Raw genomic sequence first — 22,806 nt, forward strand, 5'->3', positions numbered from 1 at the left:
TATATACATACATACACATATATATGCATATTAGTCTGTATGTGTGTCTTTGTGTGTTCATGTAAAATGTACAATTACACTCATAGACAATCTAAAGAAAGGAAGAAATAATTTCTTTATATCACTGAATAGACAAAAGAATGCAAAATTGCTTATTAGAATACTCATTCAGTATTTGTCATTGTGGACAGGAGTGCCCCAGGAGCAAGTGCCATATCTTATCCTTTTCCTTTAAGCATGATGATATAAAGCTGTGTATATTATCAGTGATCTAAAAGTTTTCTGATCCTATTTCCCACAGTTATAAGGGGCTTTTCTGGTTTTCATGGATTTGGAAGTGACTCAGAAGTTGCTTTGTCAGATGGCTTTATTTTACAAATGAGGAAAGTGAGGAACCCCAGAGAAGTTATTGACTTGTTCAAGGTCACAGAGTAAGCTGGTTGTAGGTTCCTAGCTAGTATCCAGTTTCTTCCTTTTGTAATCTTTTTTCCATCATTCTACTCCATCTGTTCAGTTACCTATCATTTCAGATTGTAAATAGTCTAAAAGAAAACATCTCTATCCAAAGGTATTACAACTTTTAGTCTTTATAGATGATGCAGCATTGGCACAGTGGAAAGAAGACCATGAAGTTGAGGTCAAAAAACCTGAGTTCAAATTCTGCCTTAGCCATTTACTATGTGTCTGAGCTTGACAGGGCAAGTCTCTCTACCTTTTTGAGCCTCAGTTTTTCTCTGCTGTAAAATGAAGAAGTTAAATCCTACATTCTGCTACAAGTTGATGTTAACATTCCACATTACTTAGATTAACCTGTGCATTATATCACTATGGGAGGTGTTTATAGAAAGATATTCCAAGAGAGGACACAGATGTTAAGTGATTTGTTCATTGTAACAAAGCTGGAAGCTAGATGCCTCGTGGCACCATCATGATCATCAGGCCTTGCAAGAGGCAGGAAGACTTATCTTCATGAGTTTGAATCTGGCCTCAAATATTCACTATCTGTGTGACTCAGTACAAGTCATTTAACCCTGTTTGACTCAGTTTCCTCATTTATAAAAAATGAGCTGGAGGAAATAAAAATGGCAAACCATTACCAAGAAAATCCCGGATAGGGTTATAGAGTCAGACACAATTGAGCAAAGAAATTCTTGTAAGAAAACACTATTTTCAGCCTTTCTTCTGGAGGAAAAAAAAACACAGTGAGAGTAAAGAAAATAACCAAACTTGAATTGGGTGACCTGAATTTGGCTTTTGGAACTGTGTATTCTCCATTCAACTCAGTTGAATATCCATAAATTCTAAAGAAATATTGAATGTATGGACAAAAGAGGGAATAGGTATGATGAAATGAACATTCTAGTCATGAATGAGTATCATTCATGTCCAAACTCACTAAGGTCAGAGACTTGAATGCAAGCAAATTAAGTTAATTAACGGTCAATAATTAAATAACCGAATTGAGTAGCAGTCACCGAATTATTTTCTACTCAAAAATCATTATTTGTCACCTATTATGTCTAGAGCACCGTACTAGAGATAGAAAATTTAGATGATACCTAGGCCCTGGCCTTAGATAACGTACCATCCAATAGGGGCTAAGACCAAAAAATTCCAAGGAATGCAGACAACTGTAAAGCAGACTAACCTATGTGTAGTTAGTTGAACATTGTAGATTCAAGGTCTAGGTGAGATATGGGAGGCTGCAGTAATCAGGAAAAGCTTCCTTGAAGAGATTGGATTTGAATTGACATTTCATATGATATATGACAGCTGAAGGATGTCTAGACATCCAACAGACCAATATTAGGGAAGGGAGACATTCCACATTGACCAAAGAGCATTAGTATGAAAGGAATAGGGGAAAAAAAGGGAGGGTATTATGAAAAGCAAGGATTTAGGTGTTCTAGTACACCAATTATATGATATATTTAGAATTGTGTAGGTCCCAGAATATTAGGCAAAAGAATCTTGAAATTAACCCAAAAGGCAGTCAGGAATAAGAAGACACTGATTGTTTTGAAAATGGGAGTGATCAGACTTATCCATACAATAAATTTTATGGTAGCAATAATGATAGATTGAAATGTAGTGGAAGGGGGAAATCTTTTGATCAGTTATCCAGAGTCTGATGAAGCCCTGTACTTAGTATGGTAGCTGTGGAAATGGAAGGGAAGGAAACAAAGAAGAAATATCAGAGATGCAGAACTGACAACACTCAGTAAATTATTTTTTTGAGCTAAGAGGTGTTTGCAAATGCAGCTTTGAATTGAAAGCATATTATACTTGCCCAGGGCTGCTTTATCTTTTTATTTAATTAATACTATTTCTCTGAAATGACTTCTTTTTGTTTTTTGAGAATAAAAGAAGAGCAAAGTGAAGAAAGATGACTTGTTTCAGGGATGGCTACAGTTGTATTTGAGTTGGATCTGTTGCTTTAACCAATGCAAAAACTCCTGAAATCAGCTTTTCTGATCATCCCCAATACTCATTTTCTGTGTCTGGTGGGCACCATAGTGGAAAATAACTAGAGTAGCTAGTGGGCTGCTGAGAGTTCGTCAGATCGGGGAATTTTAACTAGAAAGTTCCTCAGTGGTCGATTAGTGTCCGTCCCTCTCATTTTTCACACCAAGACATTAGTTAATTAGTTAATCTGAGGGTACAAGGATAGTAATCAGCAGAGTTGGGGTACTGCAGCCAGGTACCAGAGCACTGGACAGCCTGGTGTTAAATCTGACCTCAATACTAGTTGTGTGACCTTGGACAATTCTCTTATCCTCAATTTGTCCCAGTTTCCTCAACTGTAAAATGGGGATCATAACATTTCTCTCCTAGGGCTGATTCCCAATGAGATAATAATTATAAAGTGCTTAGCAGTATGCTGTTTGTTAGGTATATAGAAATAGTGTAATAGAAGTGTCAGATTCTTCAATTATTGTTATTATTGTTGTTGTCGCTTTTAGGAAGTTATAGACCCAATTCCCATGATTCTTTTAGGTATCCAAATTTCCTAAGAGCATTTTTATTTATGAAGAGTAAAATCAGGACAATTTGTTATAATTGATATTGTCTGCTCATCCTCTGAACTGAAGTCCCCAAATGGTAGAGTATTTATTTCAAGATTTGAGTGATTTCCTGAGTTTTGGATTTGTTTGTTTGAAGTGGTATTGGGGATACAGAATTCATTACATTTTCATAACTTAGAATTAATTACTTTTCCCCCAAATAACATTCCCTCATTAATCTTCCTAATATCTCCTGGTCTAAATTAAAGAATGATAGTTTACTCATATATATCACTTCCTCTTTATCTCATTAGAATCAGGTATAGTATAAAGATTAACTCCTATAGCTCAATTTTTTCAGTTTTTTTAAACGTTAAGTGCTGTGTGTTATTGTTAATAGTTATCCTTTATACTAGCTGTTCCAAAAGTCTTAGTGCAGTTTTAATTAAAGGTCATACATCTTTTAAGTATCAGACAGAATATATAAGGGTCAATCCTGAGACCACTACTCTGTCCTCACTTTACTGAATCTCAATCTTGATTATTAAGAATTAGCAGGATCTTAGGACCTTGAACTTTTTTGAAAAATAAAACATGTTAGTCACTCAATGATATTCATGTTCCAGCATACCATATTAGATGCAGAAGATAAAAACATTTTGTGACTGTGTGTAGGAGGTTTAAATGCCCTACTTGCTGTCAGTTCTACCAACTTTTTGTCACCTTTTTCCTCCTCTTTTCTCAGAACATTCTGCTTTGCTTTATTAGCTTGGCATCATTCATGAGACTGATAATTCCTTGAGGCCATGGCCAAGATCTGGTCTTTATATTGCTGTTTAGTGTGTGTGTGTGTGTATGTATATATATGTATATATATATTCATTTATTTATGCAAGACAATGGGGTTAAGTGGCTTGCCCAACGTCACAGAGCTAGGTAATTATTAAGTATCTGAGGCCAGATTTGAACTCGGGTACTCCTGACTCCAGGGCCGGTGCTTTATCCACTGAGCCACCCAGCTGCCCAGTTGTTTAGTTTATGCACGTATATCATAAGTGCTCAATAAGGGATACATGAATGATTGTCCTAGCTTCTCTTAGCCTATAGCTTGTATATTTTCCAAATACTCTGGGACACAGAAACTGTCCTAATTGTTCATCACAGATGAAAAACCTTTTTTTGAATCATTACCTAAATATCTATAGGCATACAGTGGTTAATAAAATATTTAGCTTCCATGTACCTAGCAAACCTATCTGCTTTTCACTTGGTTGTTTTAACTTAATGATGAGATTTAAGGTTTTGGAGTTCTTTCACTTCATCTTTATTGATAGACCAAAAACAGGGTCATATGCTGAGATTAAAATATATTCTGACATCTTGATACTGTATCTGCAGATTTCTTTCTGAAATATGTTTGATAATGTCAATCTTTGGAGTTCTGAGAAGCATAAATAAACAAGTATTTATGGCACTAATAATAAAAGTTATAGAATTTCTATAGTGCTTTAAGGTTTTTAAAATGCTTTGCATGCATTTGGAACCTTGTACAATAGGTACTTTTTTCTTATTTCTTTTTTTTAATCTATAGATAAGGAAACTGAGGCATAGAGAGGTTAAGCAGTTTGCCTAGAGTCCCACAGATCATAAGTGACTGAGAATGAATTTGCATTCTAATATTTCTGAATCCTAGCCCAAAACTCTGTTCACTGGGTTAATAGTTGGAAGATTCTAAGAGCAAGGTCACAATCAGTCTGTGCCTTTGACAGGTGAGAAAAATTAGTTTGCTTCTCAAAACTATTTGTAAAACAGAGTCTGATCACATCAATGATGTGACGCAGACAGGAGGGTAGAATGAGGTCTCAGAGATCTTATCAGGTCCACCCTATAGACCTGGAGCATACCAGTCCTAAATGTCAGTGTGGAGTCGACACTTAGGGGCAGCAGTGGCTGTAGCAAAAGACTGGTGCATCCTTTCTTTATGGTTTCCTGCCTCCATTCAATTACAAACTGACTCTTTGGCTGTCCAATTTGAGCATTTCTGAGCTACAATTTCTAGCCACAGACCCTACTATTTGTTGTCCCTCAAACATGACCTTGAAGCCTCATCCCCTTACCACAACAACCTTCACTAGCTTTTTGGCTTTGCCACATACAGACAACCCACTGAAAAAAACTAGCCTTTCTCTGTTCTGTTGACCTTTTCCTCCTGCTGCCTTTGTTGCAGTCCCTCAGATTATCTCTTTTCTTTGTTAGAAGGTTTTAGGGTCATTCAGGATGCAGAAGAAATTGGCTTGAGCCCTCATCCTACCTTATATTCGTATCAGTTCCTATATTATTTAAAAAGAGAACAGAAAAACTTAGTTATTGTATTACATTGTATATGATGAAGTATTAGACCTCTCCTAGACAATGCTTAAGAGAGCTCTGTGGGCAAGTGCTAGCTAGCCGTCATTTAAATCTTACAGTTCCTAGAATTTTGGTGCTGGAAGGAGAGATCTTAGAGAGCATTAAATCCAGTCTTGTGTCAGATAAAGAAGCAGATCCAGAGAGAAGTGACATGATTATGAGGAAATTGGTGCAAAGTTAAGTGACTTGTCATGCAATTAATACATGACTGGAGCTCAAGACTTCCCAATTTCCAAGTCCAGTGATCTATCCACTGTGCCACCTATCTCAAAAGATTTTACTATGTCATTCATAGTAGGTTGGTGTTTTTATTAATACATTGAAAATGAAAAGGAATCCATACTTTAGATTGAAGTGAAATGTTAAATTGATTTTGAAAATTCTAATGAGGTATGCTATCTATAAAGGATCTGAAATTTTTTTTATCAGTTTGTATTCTTGAGTTTCTTTAGAACAAAAGAGTAAAGATGTAGATACCTTAAACATTGTCTGCTCCAACCCTTCATTTTACAAAAAGAGGATACTGAGGCCCAGAAGAAAAAAAATGAGCCTATTCCAGGAGCACCAAAGTAGCAAGAAGCAGCTGCAAAATTTGAACTTAGATCCTCAATATGAAAACGCACACATGTGTGTGTGTGTGCATGTGTACTTTCCACTACATCTACTCTATGTTCTTTGCCCAGAGGCAGTTGCATAGTAGGAGTGTGTTCTTGTTTCCTAAATACTGCTCAAATCAGATCAATTCAGTTCATTTCAATAAACCTTTCCAAAGCCCCTTTTGGGCTAGTCTCTATGCTAAGTATTGCTTACAAAGTTCTAAATGGAATAGTCCCTTCTCTCAAAGGGTTTTATTCTGGGGAAGAGGCAGGAGAGTATACACTCAAGTATTCAGTTCAAAATATCTAAGATTTTGGGGGGAGGAAAGCCCTCATCAATTGGATATAAATGAGTTTGGGGGTATGCCTATGAGTGCATCAAGAAAGACTGAGGAGGAGATCTCTGGACTTTGTGTTGAACATTGATGGAAGGTAGGACTTCAGAGAGATGCAGATAAAAAAGATTCTAGGCATGGTGAGGCTATCATCAAAGGGCACTTTGACTGAAAGGAAGTGTTTAGGATTGGAGGTGGTAGAGGGAGATGGGGTGTTAACATGAAATCAGTCTGGGAAGATGCCTATTGTAACAGGCCTCAGATATGAAATAAATGAGACTTTATTTCAAAAGCTATATAATTGCTACTTATTATCATTACTTAATGGTGAAATGTGACATTGTAGCCCAGCCCTATTAGCCATTATTACTAATGAAAACAATTACTGATTTCACTAGTGCAGACAATACCTAGAATGGTGTTATTGATTCACAAATCCACCATGTTCAAGTAGATAATTTCATGGATTTCTTAGTTGGGGGGGGGGGGACCCATTCTTTCTTGGTGAATAGACAGTCTGCCACCCCTCTCATGATAAGCCTATCTGCTCAAAGCTAAACTGACTCTAAAATGGCAGCCTATTGCCAAATCCAGATTTCTCCTGTTTGGGAGGACCTAGCAAACCTTCCACCTTCCTTAGCTTTTGATAGGTAAGAATCACTTTCATTTTACAGTACTGTCTTTGAATAGAACCTTAGCATCAGTTTTTAGAGGCAAGTCTACATTTGATCTTCTTATGGTGTTTTGTATAAGTATATTAAACTCTTGTGTAAACTATGATAAACTTTTGACAAAACTCTTTTTTTGTTGTTTTTTTTTTTTTTACAAGACAATGGGGTTGAGTGGCTTGCCCAAGGCCACACAGCTAGGTAATTATTAAGTGTGTCAGGCCAGATTTGAACTCAGGTACTCCTGACTCCAGGGCCGGTGCTCTTATCAACTGTGCCACCTGGCAGCCCCGCACATCTCTTTGACATCATTTGGAAAGATATATGTTATTATTCTTCAGAATATTAATAACTTTGTCCCCCTCAAACCCAGCTTTTGTCCCTTAAAATATTGCTGTCTCTTGAGCTAAGGGTATCCCTAGACTTGGGAGGAATTTCTCTGATCACCTGGCAGATGATAACAACTCTGATTTTAAAGTGATTAATAGAAAGGTAGGACTAGTTTTCAGAAGTTAACTTTACTGAAATTGGGTATCCCCTCCTTGGTTATGTCAGTGACTTTCTGTGTAATATTGGTGAAGTCATTTCCCATCCATTTCCTAGTTGGGATAAGATTTCCTTTAGGAAAGCTACTGTGAGAAGATGATTGTTAATGTTCACTCTTTGGGATCCCATTTTGGATTTTCTTGTCAAATACTGGAGTGATTTGCCATTTTCTTCTGCAGTTCATTGTATAGATGAGGAAACTGAGGTAAACAGGATTAAATGACTTGCTCATGGTCACATAGTAAGAAAGTGCCTGAGGTAAGATTTGAACTCACAAAGATAGTCTTCCTGACTCCAGAACTGGCACTCCTACTGTGCCATTTAGCTACAGAGTATAAGCCAAACTTTCAATGGTCTAAGAACTGCTTCCCACCTAATGCCTGCCTCATTAGGCACATTGCTCCATGGTAGGCATGAGAATTTCCACATCTGTAACTGTTCATACTGGGAGAAATTGTAGTAAAAGGCATTTGAAAGGAAGGAGTAGCTTAATGCTTAAGGACTGAGGATTACTGTGGATTTTGTTCATTGATGCCATCCATCATGGCCCTTAGTTCGGGAAATGGGAATCCTTTATGTTTTAAAAAAGGAAAAAAAATACATCCCACCTATTTTATTATCTCTAAGAAAAAACAAGACAAGACAAGTTCATGAGTTAGACTCAGGTGAAACAATAGGAAATCCAGAGCTTCTTGAGATTGTCTCATTGCTCATCACCTTTCTTGACAACACAGGAAAAGGCAAACAGTAAAATCTTAACATAGGTAGTGGCTGTTCATACAGACTGCCAGACTGCCAGCTATTACCTTTAGTTCTATGATTAAATCATTCTAGCAGAATCAGAAACCAACCCTTTTATTTTTTTTTTGCAAGGTAATGGGGTTCAGTGACTTGCCCAAGGTCATGTGGCTAATTATTATGTCTGAGTCTGGATTTGAACTCAAGTCCTCTTAACTCCAGGGCTGGTGCTCTATCCACTGTGCCATCTGGCTGCCTCTATCACCAAACTTTTAAAGCAAATTGCAACTAGTTGGCATCAGATAGAAATTTTGTCATTCCATAGAATATCAGAAAAGTGAAAAAAGGAAAATTTTTATTAAGCCATTTTCTTTTTTCTTTTTTAAATATTTCATTCCACAATTTTATAAAAAAAAATTTTAATTTTCAGTTTCAAAAAAGTTATTTTCCATAAAATTTGAAGTGAATTTCACAGCATCTTTCTTAGTCACTGAGTGGCTACCAACTCTTTCCCTTTGGTCAGAAAGTAAGACTTGAACCAGTCCTTTGGTAAGTCTTGACACAGTAAATCAGCCTGGTACCATACCTACACCTCTCTGAAAGCCTTCTTCCTTAAGCAGTTTTTCCACTGCCATGGAAAGGGAAAGTGGGACAAAAAGAACTTTGACCATGTTTCAGGCTAGAGAACAAGAAATCAATCTAAGGGAAGGAAAGGAGCCATTCTTCAAAAAAATTTATTAATCTCTACTTTGGCCCATGCAATTTGTTTCAGTTTTGGAATTTAGCTTGCCTTTAGAGACCTGGATAAAATGTGACAGATTTTAAATGTTTCTTGGTTGAACAATATGTCTGAAAAATAATGACAGCTCTGAGCCTGGTGAGGATTGTTACTGAGACATTTATAGTTCAACAGGTGTATTTTTGCCAAATGGTTTGAAACGCTAAATGAAGGACTTTGGACGAGATTAAACTAGCCTTCTGAGAGCTACCATATTACCTTTGGTGCTCACTAGAGCTGTCTTCCTGTTATCTGTTCCATGCTTCCAGAATAAAGAACTGTCAGCTTTTTGTTTTTTAATAACATGTTGTAGCCCATGTTGCCAAATCTCTTAGAGAGCTAGAAGTCTGCTTAGAATCAGGGAATCTGCCGTGAGATTGGGCTCTGACATTAAAACAGAGAAGAAGCAGGGTCTTTAAAGTAGATAGGCCTTTTTTTCCTTTTTGGTAATTTAGAAATATATAACATTTTATCGTACTATCAAAAATTACAGTAGTTTTTAAGACTAAGTTTGTATCCTTGAGGGAGAGGACAGGTTTACTAAAATAAGGGCGATAAAGTTCTTAACCCATTGATTTCCCATTGACTTTCCAGAATTAAAAATAATCTATAATTTAGTGAAGCTTAAGAATAAGGGAAAGTGAGCTTAATTTTTGGTGTTTTATATTTGTAGCCATTTTAATAAATCAACAAGCATTTATTAGTGATTACCATGTGTTAGACATTGTGTTTAGTGCTAGAGATAACCCAAAAACGTTTTTTAAAATGCTTATCCTCCTTGGGGCGGCTAGGTGGCACAGTGGATAAAGCACCGGCCCTGGAGTCAGGAGTACCTGGGTTCAAATCCGGTTTCAGACACTTAATAGTTACCTAGCTGTGTGGCTTTGGGCAAGCCACTTAACCCCGTTTGCCTTGCAAAAAAAAAAAAAACCCTAAAAAAATGCTTATCCTCAAGGAGATTGCAATTCAACAAAGTAAAAAAAAAAAAACCAGAACATGATTTGACTAATCTTATAAATGTAGTTTTGGCCAAAGGAAAATTTACTTCCTGTTAGTTGACCCAGGATTTAGCACCATCTAAGTCTCTGGGCTATCACTTTTGCTTCTGATCATTTTTGGGGGGACAGTAAGCATCCCATTTTGGGAATTGAGATTTCTTGACAATTTTTCTTCATTTCATTCTCAAAATAGGATGAACCCTCATAGATAAATGGGAAGGAAAATGAGATCAATCAATGTAGATTCAAGCTTTTAATTTCATACTGTCATATCTTTACAGTCATTCAGTTGTCCTCCTTTTTCCTTCCTTTCTTTAATATATCATGCTGGAACCATGGACAAGTCATTTGCACTCCTTGTCTCTTTTTCTCAGCTCTAATTTAAGGAGATTGAGTTAGATCTGAGGTGAGGAATTTTTTTTTTTCTCCTGGAAGTCCAAAAGTTGCATTATGAAATTCTCTACCAGACTTCATGTTTCTAATTTTGTAAGAAGTGTCTAGTTGCTGAGCCGACAGTATGGCCTAATAGGTGGACAAGACCCGGGCAACTAAGTATTGCTCCCATCCAATGGACAGTGGGTAACACAGATTTCTTGCCTCCATTCATTTAGAGCCACAAGTAGCAACAAAAAAATCCAAGTTCTTTCCCAAAGTTGGGGGGAAATATGCTTGACTGATGTCACCATACCTCTTCCTCCCAAACTATGAACTCCATATTTGACTTTAGTGCCTCCCTCAGACTCCAGTGATCACAGACATTTGGATGGCATTTGTGTGACAATGTTGATTCTAAACAAGATTCTTCTGTTATGTGAAGCTTGGTTTGAAGCAAGTGAGTAGGTCTGTTGTGTAAATGCATTCTAGTTCTAGTGGGTTGGGTGGTGGGAAGAATAAATAAAAACAGTGATCATGTTAATTCTCTGAAAAAAAAACAGCACTGTTGTAATTCATTTACAAGTCTATATTCATCATGTCATCAAAATGGAACCCCACTTGGTGCTTGTTTAAATTTTGGTATTGACCTGACCAGGTTTCATTTTATTTCATCACTGTATCATAAATCTAGTGCAGGTGGAAAGCCCAGAATCTTTCTAGGTCATCTCCTCCAATTTATAGATCAGGAAACTGAGCCCAAGTTAGATCAAAGGATTAGGATAGAAGCAGATTGGAACTCAGTTTCTTGGACACCAGATTTGTTCCCATTGTATCAGACTGTGTCCCTTCAGACTAGATGCTTGTCAGGGTCCCTTCTCCCTTTAGAATTAGATCATTTTATACTCTTATTATTTGGCTGAGCAGCCAGTGCTCAGAGAACTTTCATTGATGAAAACCATTGCTTCTACACATGAAAACCCACACATGCAGAAATTATATCATAGCATTTAATTTTGTACTGTGAATAGCAGGTGATGATGGAAATTTGTAATTTTCATTTTCCTCCTATGCCAATCCCTCCCCCTCACAAATTCATTGCCAATCTTTCCATCAGCTCTTAGTTTCCAAGGATTGGTAAGCTTTGCAGTGAGCAATCTTCGGTTGTCCTCAAAGCATTCAGAAGCTTTGGTACTATTAATATTTATTGTATAATCTTTTTTTTTGTTGTTTCAGGTAGGAATGAATTAATAGCAAGATACATCAAACTCAGAACAGGGAAGACGCGGACCAGGAAACAGGTAAAATATGACCATTGGAATTGTGCATGTCAGAGAATGATGCCCCCCCGCCCCCCCAGAGGCATTTTGGCTGCAGTGGCTGTCTGTGCTTAGGCTCCTAGGAGCTCCCAAGTTGAGCCCCTTGTCATAGATCTCAGTATTTTCGTTTTAAGTGGCCTTGGATTTTGCTGTTCATCATTTCAGTGACCCTTTGGCACAAGCAGCTGTTGCACCCTATATGGGAGAAAATGTGCTGCAGAAGATGATATGGGAAGTACTTCTAGAATCTGTTCCATTTCTTTCATTTCTTCCCAAAATGTTCATCAGCAGTCACTTTGAAAAAAAAGTAGAGGTACACATGTACTTTGCAAATCAAATAAATTTTAAGGTGATGTACATTTAAAAATCCTTAAGCAGTTATCAGTCATCATTTCAATCCTTGCTTGCCTTGGGCATTGACATCCACATCGATTTGAATGATGATTTAGGTAACCAGGGAATTGAAAAATATTCAGCTTTTTTTCCTGGTAACAATGAAGGAAATGAAATTATCCCTGAAGTGACTGGGTCCAAAGCAGTGTAAGGAGTTTTGGGGTTTTTTTATGCATTTTGCAGATTTGTTTGACCCTTTGCTTCCTCTTTTTTTTTTTCATCTGTAGAATAATCCTTAAGTCTCTGGCTAGACTTAGATTTTATTTTACTTTTTGAACCTGAGATGAGTTCTAATATCTCTGTCAGATTACTTAATATCTAGCTCTTTAGGAGCAAACTAATAAATGAACAGTCCTATAGGCAAAAACAGCTTTTTTGCATTGTGCTGGGGGGTCAACCTGGCATCAATCTTTAAAAAAAAGAAAAAAATCCATTGGGATTGTGACCCCTTTAAACTTGAGCAACAGATTCCAATTCTCTGTTTTACTGATGAGTTGCTTTCATTAGTGTTTATGATGGTGAAGAGGCTTTTACCCAAGCATGTGTGAAAATTGATGCTGAGTCAGCACAAAAAGTGGCCTCCTGCCAACTCACATAAGCAAGCCATTGTCTGGGTGGGTGATGTTTTTCCCCTGGCAGTGTCTGCCCCCTACCAATTAAGAGAATCCTAAGACCGAGAATGGAGAAGACCAGGGGAAAGGGGATGGTGAGTTGAGATGGGAAAATAGTATGCTTCTCAATCTTCCTTACATATAGGAAAGGAACAAGGGACAGATTCAAAACATACTTTAAATGGAAAGTAAAACCAGGATGTTTAAAGGCATTTATGGAGTCTGTTTTTAAATAAACTAATGATATCTGAAGTGAGGCTTATTTTCTGGGTTTGAGATCCTTTGCTTTCAATGGATGGTGTGTGTATGGCATCTAGCCCCACTTCCTCCATTAATAATGAAAAGATTGAATTGGGGGGGGCACCAACAGACTTCTGAAAATTTGTTTTTATTTTACTCATCAATAAATCCTGCCCCCCTTTACTGGGGATTCTTAAAATTCACAAAGGGTTATACAACAAGTCCCAAATACATTTGAAAAGCAGTCAGTTTGTCCCAGAAACCTGGCATCTTTTAGACTCTCAGGTGGTCTGGTTATTTTTTTTTTAAGGTACCAATGGGCCTTGATAATTCTCCAAGCAATCGTTTTGTTAGGCAAATTCATGTGGTCTTTATCATCACCCATTTTTAACTGGATGGTCTGGCCTGGATTCACACATTTAGCTTTGTAATAATATGCAAATCCACTTGGCACAGGATCAATACCTAAAGAGTAGAGGGATTAAAGATATTTATAAGGACCCAAAATGCCTGGCTAGCTGAGTATTGCCATTCCTTCTAGAGATCTCATTTACATGTCCGTATTATTTTAACATTTGCTACAGAATTCAAAGCTTTTCATTCATAGAATCAAACTCCCCCTCACCCCCCCCCCCCCACTCCCACCCCACCCCAGTCTCAGGCAGAATGAATCTCTCCTGAGCAACAAGAGGTTTTCTTTCCCAGATGTCCCTGGGGGAGAACCACATAGCCTCTTTAAGCTTATCATTCTTCTTATCAATATTTTCTTTAAACCTCCTCTTTTAAAACAAAATCAAGTGAGTTTCTCAGCCAGTCCTTGATTTTCCTGCTTGGGGGACAAACTGATCAGATCCAACTTTTATCTTGAACCAAGTCACTGCAGTGATGAGCCAGTGATGTTTTAGCGCCTGAGAGGATTGCTGGGAGCTTGGTGTCTGCCTGGGAATGTGTCTCCCTAACAGCAAAGCTTTGTCAAGATGCAAATAACCCTCCCCCACCTGCCCCCCACCCCTGAGCCCCCACCCACCCACCCAAAACCCCCATCCCATCCCCCCAGGAGCAGCGACCTTATCTTTGATTTCCTTTTTTTGTTTGTTTTTTGTTTTCTTTTTGTTTTCTTTTTTTGTTTTTTGTTTTTTTTTCCCCCTCCATAAACCTGAACAATGTAGGTGTCTAGTCATATACAGGTCTTAGCAAGAAAGAAAGTTCGGGAAATTCAAGCCGCCATTAAGGTACGTTTGGCTGGCCCAGTTGCAGGGGGCTTTTCATCTCCATGGTTACAGGCTTTTCCTTTGTTTCCTCCCTTCCCCTACCCTGCAGGTGTCTAGTCACATTCAGGTTCTTGCCAGAAGGAAATCTCGTGATTTTCATTCCAAGCTGAAGGTATGCGCTGCCGCTGCTGCTGCTGCTGCTTCTTGCTTTGGGGCCTTGTGGTTGCTATGCCTTTCCCTTCCTGTTTGCCATGGTGACTGCTGAAAGCCTGGGGCTGCCAGTCGGGTAACCTAGTTTTCCCGCATGTGAGAGCTGTTTACATTTCTTTGTGTGTGTCCTCTCTTCTTTCTCCCCCCTTCTCTCTCTCTCTCTCTCTCTCTCTCTCTCTCTCTCTCTCTCTCTCTCTCTGTCGCCCCCACTAGCCTCCCTCCACACTCCACTAGCCTCTTTGGGCCTCCCTCCTCCTCCTCTTCCTCCTTGGGTGGCAGGGGGGGTGGGAGGTTCTCTTCTCTAACCACTGGCACATGCGACAGTAAAGCCCAGGCTGGAGAACTCAGCACACAAACATGAATTTTTTTTTAACCCTTTCATCCCAGGCCTGGCAAGGGGCCTTCAATACCCCTAAACATCCAAAGAGATTGGGCCCAGAGATGCTTTCAATTGGGGGGGGGGTGAGGGGGTGGTAGGGAAGAGGTGGGAAGGGGCATTTCAAATTGGACTCTTTTCAATGTTCCTCCATGAATTTCCTTGGGGCCTTGGAAAGTGCTTTTCAAGAGTCCTTGGGGAAATAGCTAATAATGAGCTGCTCTAAGCCCAACTGAGCAAGGCAAAATTTCTTAGGTTGAATTATCCTCTATTCCACTATTGTAAGTGGACTGCATGGCTTGTGAATCAAGGGTTTTCTTCTCCCCTTCCTCCAAATTAAAAAAAAATGGAGATTTTTTTTAATATCATATTTGTTTTTCGTACGAGAAAATTCCTTGAAATTCTGTTGGCACTTTGATCCATCATTTTAATTTGTTTCCATTTTTTTCGACTAAAATTTTTTTCAGTTAAGAAAACTGAAAACAAAACTAGACAGTGACCACGTCTAAAAATGTTTCATTCTGCATTCTGAGACTAACCTTTCCCTTTCCCTGAAAAAAGAAAAGAAAATTTTATTGTAACAGTGACCATGTCAAAAAATATGTCTCATTCTTCATTCTGAGACTAACCTTTCCCTTCCCTTAACAAAACAAAAATTGAGAACAAAACTCCTGTAAAAGTAAGCATGACTGAAAACATGTCTCATTTTGTTCCTGAGACTTAACATCTAAATTATGTGTACTTCTAGGGGCTATCTTTGAAATTTTTTTTTTAAAAGTCAACCCTTTTTCATATGTGAACTTCTAGATCTATCACCAAAATATTAAAAAACCCCATTTTCAAGGTTCTCCTTAAGGCATTTCTCAAAAATCAAGTTTTTGGAAATTTTTTAAAACATAAGACCTTGTAAAAGGTGCAAATGGGAACTCAATCATCTTCTTCCTTCAGATTACCCACTGACCTGTTTTGGAAATTCAGAGATATTGTTTTAGTATAGAGGGAGAAGTTCACTTTCAGATCCAAATATCTCAGTTGGCCAATATTTCACCTATTTGCCTGAGATTCTTTGTGGAGTTTTGACTTTCCCAGAAATTAAATAAATCATGTTTTTGTTCTAGCTAAAAAGCAAAGAAAAAAAAAAGTGATTTCACAGTATAAAGTGGTAAAACCCTATGGATGCTTACCAGAATCCTGGAACTTCATTATGTAAATAATAGGCTGGCTTTGTCATAGGTCCACTTGGTCTGAGCATTTGGTTTTCCATATGCAATGGGCAGCATGCTGGCAAGCATGTATGGCTGATGGTGGCTGGCTTTTTAGCTGCGCTGGCTGAACAGTTGTGTTGTGGAAGAACTAAGACAACTTTGTAGGTACTGCTTTTTAACAAGGGGGTGCTCTCCTACATCCAGATGTGGCCATCCTAAGTGGCGACTGGCCTCCCAGTCCCTGAGCCACCTCATTAAAGATGTTCACATAGTTCAGAGATGCTTCATTCCTGTTCTCCACGTGAAATGTTATGAATGCTTCTTCTGCACTTTCTTTCTATTTGATGCTCACTCTCTGTAGAGCAAAGCTAAAATCTAAGCAGGCCTCTCCCATTTGAGAGCTATATTTCTGCCTTGTTCTTCTTTTTAAACCTTTTTTAGTTAGGGAAAAGGGAGGGGAGGTGGGAAGCATGGGATAAAGGTCCATCGTCATTGGGATTTAGTTCTAAAGATGTCCTTTGTGAATTCTCTCAAAAGTAAATAAATAAAACTACCCCTTCACCCTCACTAGCATTGCCCCTATCCTCCTTGTTTTCAGATAGCATATTCACAGGTTTCTAAAACTTTGGTTTGAAGAGGGTGGAGGGATGGGTTGGGGAGAATTGGAACTTGATTTGGGAAGGCTAAGAATAAGTTAGCTAACTGGGAATCAGATGAATTTGTTTTTGATGAGTCCATGTTAATTAAGCTCTTTTATTTGGTGTTGGAAAACTCAACAAAAGTTAGTTCCTGCTAAGTGGTGAACCTACTTTGAAAGTTCATTCAGTCTAAGATGGCATGCATATAAAACATAAAAAATCATCTAAAAACTCAAAGAAAGCTCAAGGTCATTTTTGGTTAGCATGTTCATTGTGAACTTCAGGAAGGAGGGTCCATTTCAAGTGGAGTTGGAGAAGTGGTTAGGAATTTAACAGGTGAGGAGAGATGTCTTGCAGGCTGTGAAATTTAGTAACCTGTGGGATAGTCTAAGTAATGCCCACTGACTCATTGCCTTAACTTGTTGACTTCAGTGCATCAATTTTATGAATCTAAATGAATTTTAAACCTAAATCACTACAATTTGCCCTCTAAATGAACCTAGTACTATGTTGATTACTGCTACAACTACCACTGTCACCACTCTCCTCATGACCTCTTTCAGTTCTGGGAACAACAAAACAACATCAGCAGCAAAACAGTGTCACATCTATATAGTACTTTTAAGTAGTTTGTTTTGGTATCAGGACCCCTTTATACTTCTAAAATTATTGAGAATTCTAGAGGACTTTTGTTTATTTGGGTAATATTCATTGATATTTATAGTATTAGAAATTACAACTAATAAAATATTAAATTATTTAATTCATTTTCTCTAAAATAAACTAATTGCATATTATGATAAATACTCTATTTTTAATTAGAAATAGCTATTTTGTAAAGGAATTTGTTGAGAAGAGTAGCATTTTTGTAAGTTTCTTTGTCTTAATAGAAGACAACTGCATTTTTGTACTTGCTTCTGTATTCAATCTGCTACAGTGTTTTTGGTTGAAGTATATGAAGAAGATCTGGCCTTATACAGATCTGTAGTTGAAAAAAGGAAGAAGTATTATGATAGTTAAATATCATCATGGTATTATTATGAAAATAGTTTTTTTATTTCACAAGACTCCTGAAAGATCTTGGGACTCCCAGGTGTCTTTAGACTTTGAGAACTATTACTTTACGTTGTGGAACCATATGAGATAGATGAGAAGAATAATTAGCACTAAATTCATTTTACATTAAAACATACTAGTTTTTAGGAAGTGGATAAAATGAAGGTAAAAATGTAAATACTTTATCCACAACTGGTTTTAAAAGGAGAGAAGTTATTGTTGGCTCAAGACAGCACCCAATGGTGATTGTGATAATATATAATATGAATGCATTATAAACTCCATAGGATCAAAACATAGCTGCCATATAATTCTATCATTTCACCATAGATTCAGATGTGTTGTCTTTGATATTGCTTAATCCTCTATCTTTAGAGTTGCTCTCAAATTGGTTCCTCCAGTGGTAGAAATGAGTTTCATCCTCTAGTCACACTTTTCCATGCAGTTTCTTTCATGTCTAAGGACAAGAATTTATAGCTAGTTTCTCCCCTGTCCTCTGTCATTAGGAATTAGATCTTCATCAAATCCATGACTTTAGTCCCTCAGTCCTATACTCCACTTGACTAAATCAGCTCACAGCAGATTTTCATAAGCCCTACCGAAAACTCCAAAATGGAAATAATTTTCCACTATAGAAATGAGGTTAAAATGTAGCAATCTTATAGAGATAAAGGAATCCAGACTCCACAATAGAGTGCTCATCATTGAGTGATGAGTGTTGTCAGGAATTAACAAAGACATGTTCAGTTTATGAAACTTTGAAGTTTGTTATGAAAGTTCTTTGCTTTTCAGCATGCTTAGAAGTCATAGAGATTCTTTGTGTGTGGACAACTGAAAGGTTCATAATTCTTTAATACCACTCATTGTCTTTTAGTTCACTTTCTGCTGTTTTGAAAGAGTGGTTTGTCCACACCTGGGCATCCTTACCAACTGTGTTTTGTTTTGTGCTGACATACTTTCCAGTCTCTAAGAGTCAGAAGGGTGTGGTAAAAGTTGTCTTGTGGCCTACAGATTCAACCAAACAATTAACTGGACTTTCCAAAACCACTAGCAGAGGAGTCATTTGTGTGATTTGGAAAAGTAAGTTTTAAAATTAGAGAATAGTGATAAACTGGTGAGCCTGGAGAAGCCACAAGATCACAGAGCAAGAAACTGTCAGAGCACATTTAGTCCTACTTCCCTTTCTGTAGGACTAAGTTCTCCTGTGACACAACTAGTGTCTGAGATGGAATTGTTTTGAACCAGGTCCTGTCACTTCTCCTGTCCCAGGTCTTCAGTGGAGGTTCTATCCTGAGTCTAGATCTGCTTAATTTTTTTCATATTTACTATAACCTGAAGATAAGAGACAGAAGAGAAGGAGAGAGGGCTCTCTAATGGGTGAAAAAAGAGGGATCTTCAAAGTAATAAGTTGGCTGGAACAATGAATGAATCTAATGAGATGAAAGTGAATAGGGTTCAATATATTCTAAACCTGAGTTCAAAAAAAATTATTCACAAGTACAGAATGGAGAAGGTGTTATTCATGTGATGACTGCCCAGGGTTTTTTCATAAACTGCAAGTTCAGTATGAGTCAAAAGTGATTGATGTGTCAGCCAAAAGAGTTAATTGTTTTCAACTGCATTAATAGAAGTTTAATATGTACAGAATGAGGGGAAATGATAGTCCTGCTTGGCTCTGCCTTGGTCAGACTACATCTGGAGCAGGACAGTTTTGAGTTCCGTGTTTTAGGAAGATAATTGACAATTTTAAGTAGACCCAGAGAAGGATCACCAAGATGATAAAAGGGTTCGTTGAAGAAAAATGTTAAGGATTGTTTCCAGAACCTGGAATTGTTTATATCAAGGAGAGAAGATTTAGTGAGGATGTGAGCCAGGTCTTCAAATATTTGAAGGGCTGTCATATGGAAGAAGGATTAGATTTTGTTCACTCTTGAGGGTCAAAATGGGACCCAGGGATGGAAATTAGAGGGAGACTGATTGCAACTTAGAATTAGAGAAAACTTCCTGATGATTTAGGGGGGGGAAGCCAGGTGAGCTGTCTTAGAGAGATGAGTTCCCTGTCTTTGGAGGTGTTCAGGGAGAGGTTGGATGGTTACTGGGGGGTGGAAAGAATTCCTAGTTCAGGTGTGGTTTGTACTTTCCCTATAAATTTTCTTGCAAATCTGAGATTCTGTGAAATAACTTGCAGTCCTATCTGCTTTACTGTCAGTGATGAAGAATGGTATTAAGAAAGGACTGGAAGAGAATGTAGGAATTCTATCACAGTATTACAGATCTTTAGACTCCATCTCATGCTAAAGAGGACATTCTCAACCAAAGGATCAAGTCATATTCATCCTGAATGTTCGCTAATAAACTTAAAGGACTATTAATTAATTGAACTATTTTTATTATTATTTTAGCTATCCAACTGCTATTTAAATTTAAGGTTTATAGAGTACTTTAAGTATATTATCCAATTGACCCTCATAACAACCCTCTGAGGTAGATACTACAGACATTCTCATTTTTTTGTTTTACTGACAAGAAAAGAGGCTCCCTTCGTTAAACATCCCCTATGACACAGCTAATAAATTCCAGAGACTGGATTTAAACCCAACGGATATGGCAGGATTCACAATGGAAAAGCCCATTGAGTCTGGTCTCAGAAGATCTGGGTTCAGTACCCAGGGTCTGGCACTTACTTCCTTTGTGACCATAGGCAAGCTTATTGACGTCTCTTAGTATGTCCCTCTCTGTAAAATGAGGGAGATAGATAAGGAAATGTCTAAAGTTCTTCACAACTTTAAATTTGTTATCCATATAACCCTGTGATTCTAACCCCGGTGTTACAATATTATGAGGTCATCCATCCCTTGAAGTTGTGCTCTTTTCCTATGTAAAGGATTACATAGCCTCTGTTACACACATTAAATTCCTTAGCGTTCTGAAAGTGGGGTGGATAGACCAAATACTAAAGATATTTCCCTTCTACCCCAGTCTCAAACAGCAAAGACACCAAAACAATTGCAAAGAATTGTAGGGTTGTTCTGGTTGGGAATGGATGTGGAAGGGGCCAGTGCTGGTGGCCAAAATGGAAAGCAAAGGGAACAAAGATTTTTAAATTCCTACTATGTTAATATACTGTTCCTAGGACTTTACAAATATTATTTCATTTGGATAACTTTTTGGGGGATATTTTATATACATTCTTTTGAGTATTTAATAATCATTTTTTTAGGTATTTTATGCAAACATTAAAAAGCAGAAAAGTTGTTTTGCAGCAGAAAACTTTAGAGATAATTCAGAGAAGGGTCCCAAGTCCATGCATGAATGATGCATTTTAAATTAATATCAAATAATGCTTCAAAAGCCTTGGGGAAAAGCATCTTTCTGATAAAGAAACCCCACATACCTGATCCTAACAGTAATATAGCCTGAATGAAAACCAATCAGAAATGTAGCCTGAGAAATCACCACCTATTTTTAGTATTCAAAACTGTTCCCATCTTCCTTGCTTCCTTATTCTCAATTTAATAAGTCAGTGTCTTCTTGAGAGGCTCAAGAAAATTATTAGCTAGAAAATTCAAAAAGTCCAGATTCTAATCTTGATCTACTTTATGCTAATTCCAATTCAACTATTAAATACCTGTGGTGTGTTCAGATACCAGTGCCTGCCCTCAGAGAGCCTGTATTCTCTCAGACATAACAAAATAATAATGATATATACACAAATCAGACATTAAAATATATATACAGAGTAAATTTTAAGTCCTTGGAAGGAAGAGTAAAGGCCTTAGATTTTTTTGACCTCTTAAATATTTTTAAAATATTTAATATTTAGGTGATAAATTGTATAGATCATGGTGCCCTGGAATCAGGAAGATAGAGCTCATTTCTGGCCTCAAACTCTAACTAACTGTGTAACTCTGGGCAAGTTAATCTGCCTCAGTCTCTTCAACTGTAAAGTGGAGTTCATAATAGCATTATTGTATTAAAGATAATAATATTTGCAAAGTACTTTGAATGGTCCTGGCATATTTTGTTGTTATTCATTCATTCGTATCTGATTCCTTGTGTATTTGGGGTTTTCTTGGCAAAGATGCTGGAATGGTTTGCCATTTTTTTCTCCACTTTATTTTACAGATGCGGACAGGGTGAAGTAACTTGCTTAGGATCACACAGCTAGTAAGTCCAGCATTGAAAAAAAGACTGGACTTGTTGGCATTACATCATCTAGAAAAGAGAATGCCTGGCTTCAGGCCTGGGCCCCGCTGACCATGTCCACTTGTCGGTGACTAATTTATGAGCTGGATGTTCTCGTTCTCACCCCAGGCCAGCTTCTTCATTTAGTCTCACACGCTGGCCTTTGTGAATTGATTTCTGAACAGGCCTTTCATTGCATTTCTGCCCAGAGAAGAGCTTACAGTTTAGATCATTTAATTCATTCACTTTGGGAGTCAGGCAAGTTTCAACTTGAGCATTGCTAAAATCCAGGCCACTTAGGCTTACTCACTCCAAAAGGCCCATCAAGGAATGACTGGATCCTTCCACATAACTGATTTAGCTACATCCCTTCAATATGTGAGTCCTTTTCAGAAGCTCTAGCTAGACTATTGTGAGATGGAAGATAGTCAATAAACATTTATTAGATCCCTACTGTGTGCTTGGTGGGCTGCTAAAACTGGTGATATATACACACACACACAAAGCTTACAGTCCAATGAGGGAAGACAACACAAAGAGCTTAAAATCCAATGGGGAAGACAACACACAAAAAGAAGATAAAATAAAAGACAGAAGAATCCCAAAACAATTTGAAAAAAAGCTGTTCACTAGGTCAGTGGTGTCCAGGAATCAGTGCAAGACATCCTATGATATTATTTGATATCACACGTACCTCCTTGTCATTTGTACGACACAGAAATTTTCTAAAATTTAATGGTGCGGTAATTGGATTTATTGAATGTCAGCATTGTCCTTTGAGATGAAAGGAGGCATATGGCAATACATCACTAGACCCACACTGCAGTAGGACCAGCATTTCAATCAAAAAGTCTTTCTCTACACAACTGAGTAGATCTAATTTTTAAAAATTAAACAAAATCTACTTTTCTCATCCT

General features: G+C 37.6%; 1 protein-coding gene across 10 annotated transcripts in view; it reads left to right on the plus strand.

Annotated features, from left to right (window-relative positions):
* The window catches only part of TEAD1 (TEA domain transcription factor 1), a 288,298-nt gene that overhangs the window by 199,236 nt on the left and 66,256 nt on the right, over positions 1-22,806 (plus strand). For 5 of the 10 annotated variants that reach the window (XM_074230327.1, XM_074230331.1, XM_074230329.1 and 2 more), the window contains exons 3-5: positions 11,682-11,746; positions 14,178-14,240; positions 14,329-14,391. In XM_074230327.1, coding sequence (XP_074086428.1) covers positions 11,682-11,746; positions 14,178-14,240; positions 14,329-14,391 — 191 coding nt within the window. The remainder of the gene's footprint in view (positions 1-11,681; positions 11,747-14,177; positions 14,241-14,328; positions 14,392-22,806) is intronic. The other 5 variants (XM_074230332.1, XM_074230334.1, XM_074230333.1 and 2 more) reach the window with 3 other exon arrangements.

The sequence above is a fragment of the Macrotis lagotis genome, chromosome 3 (assembly GCF_037893015.1).
Source record: "Macrotis lagotis isolate mMagLag1 chromosome 3, bilby.v1.9.chrom.fasta, whole genome shotgun sequence".
NCBI lineage: Eukaryota > Metazoa > Chordata > Mammalia > Peramelemorphia > Peramelidae > Macrotis > Macrotis lagotis.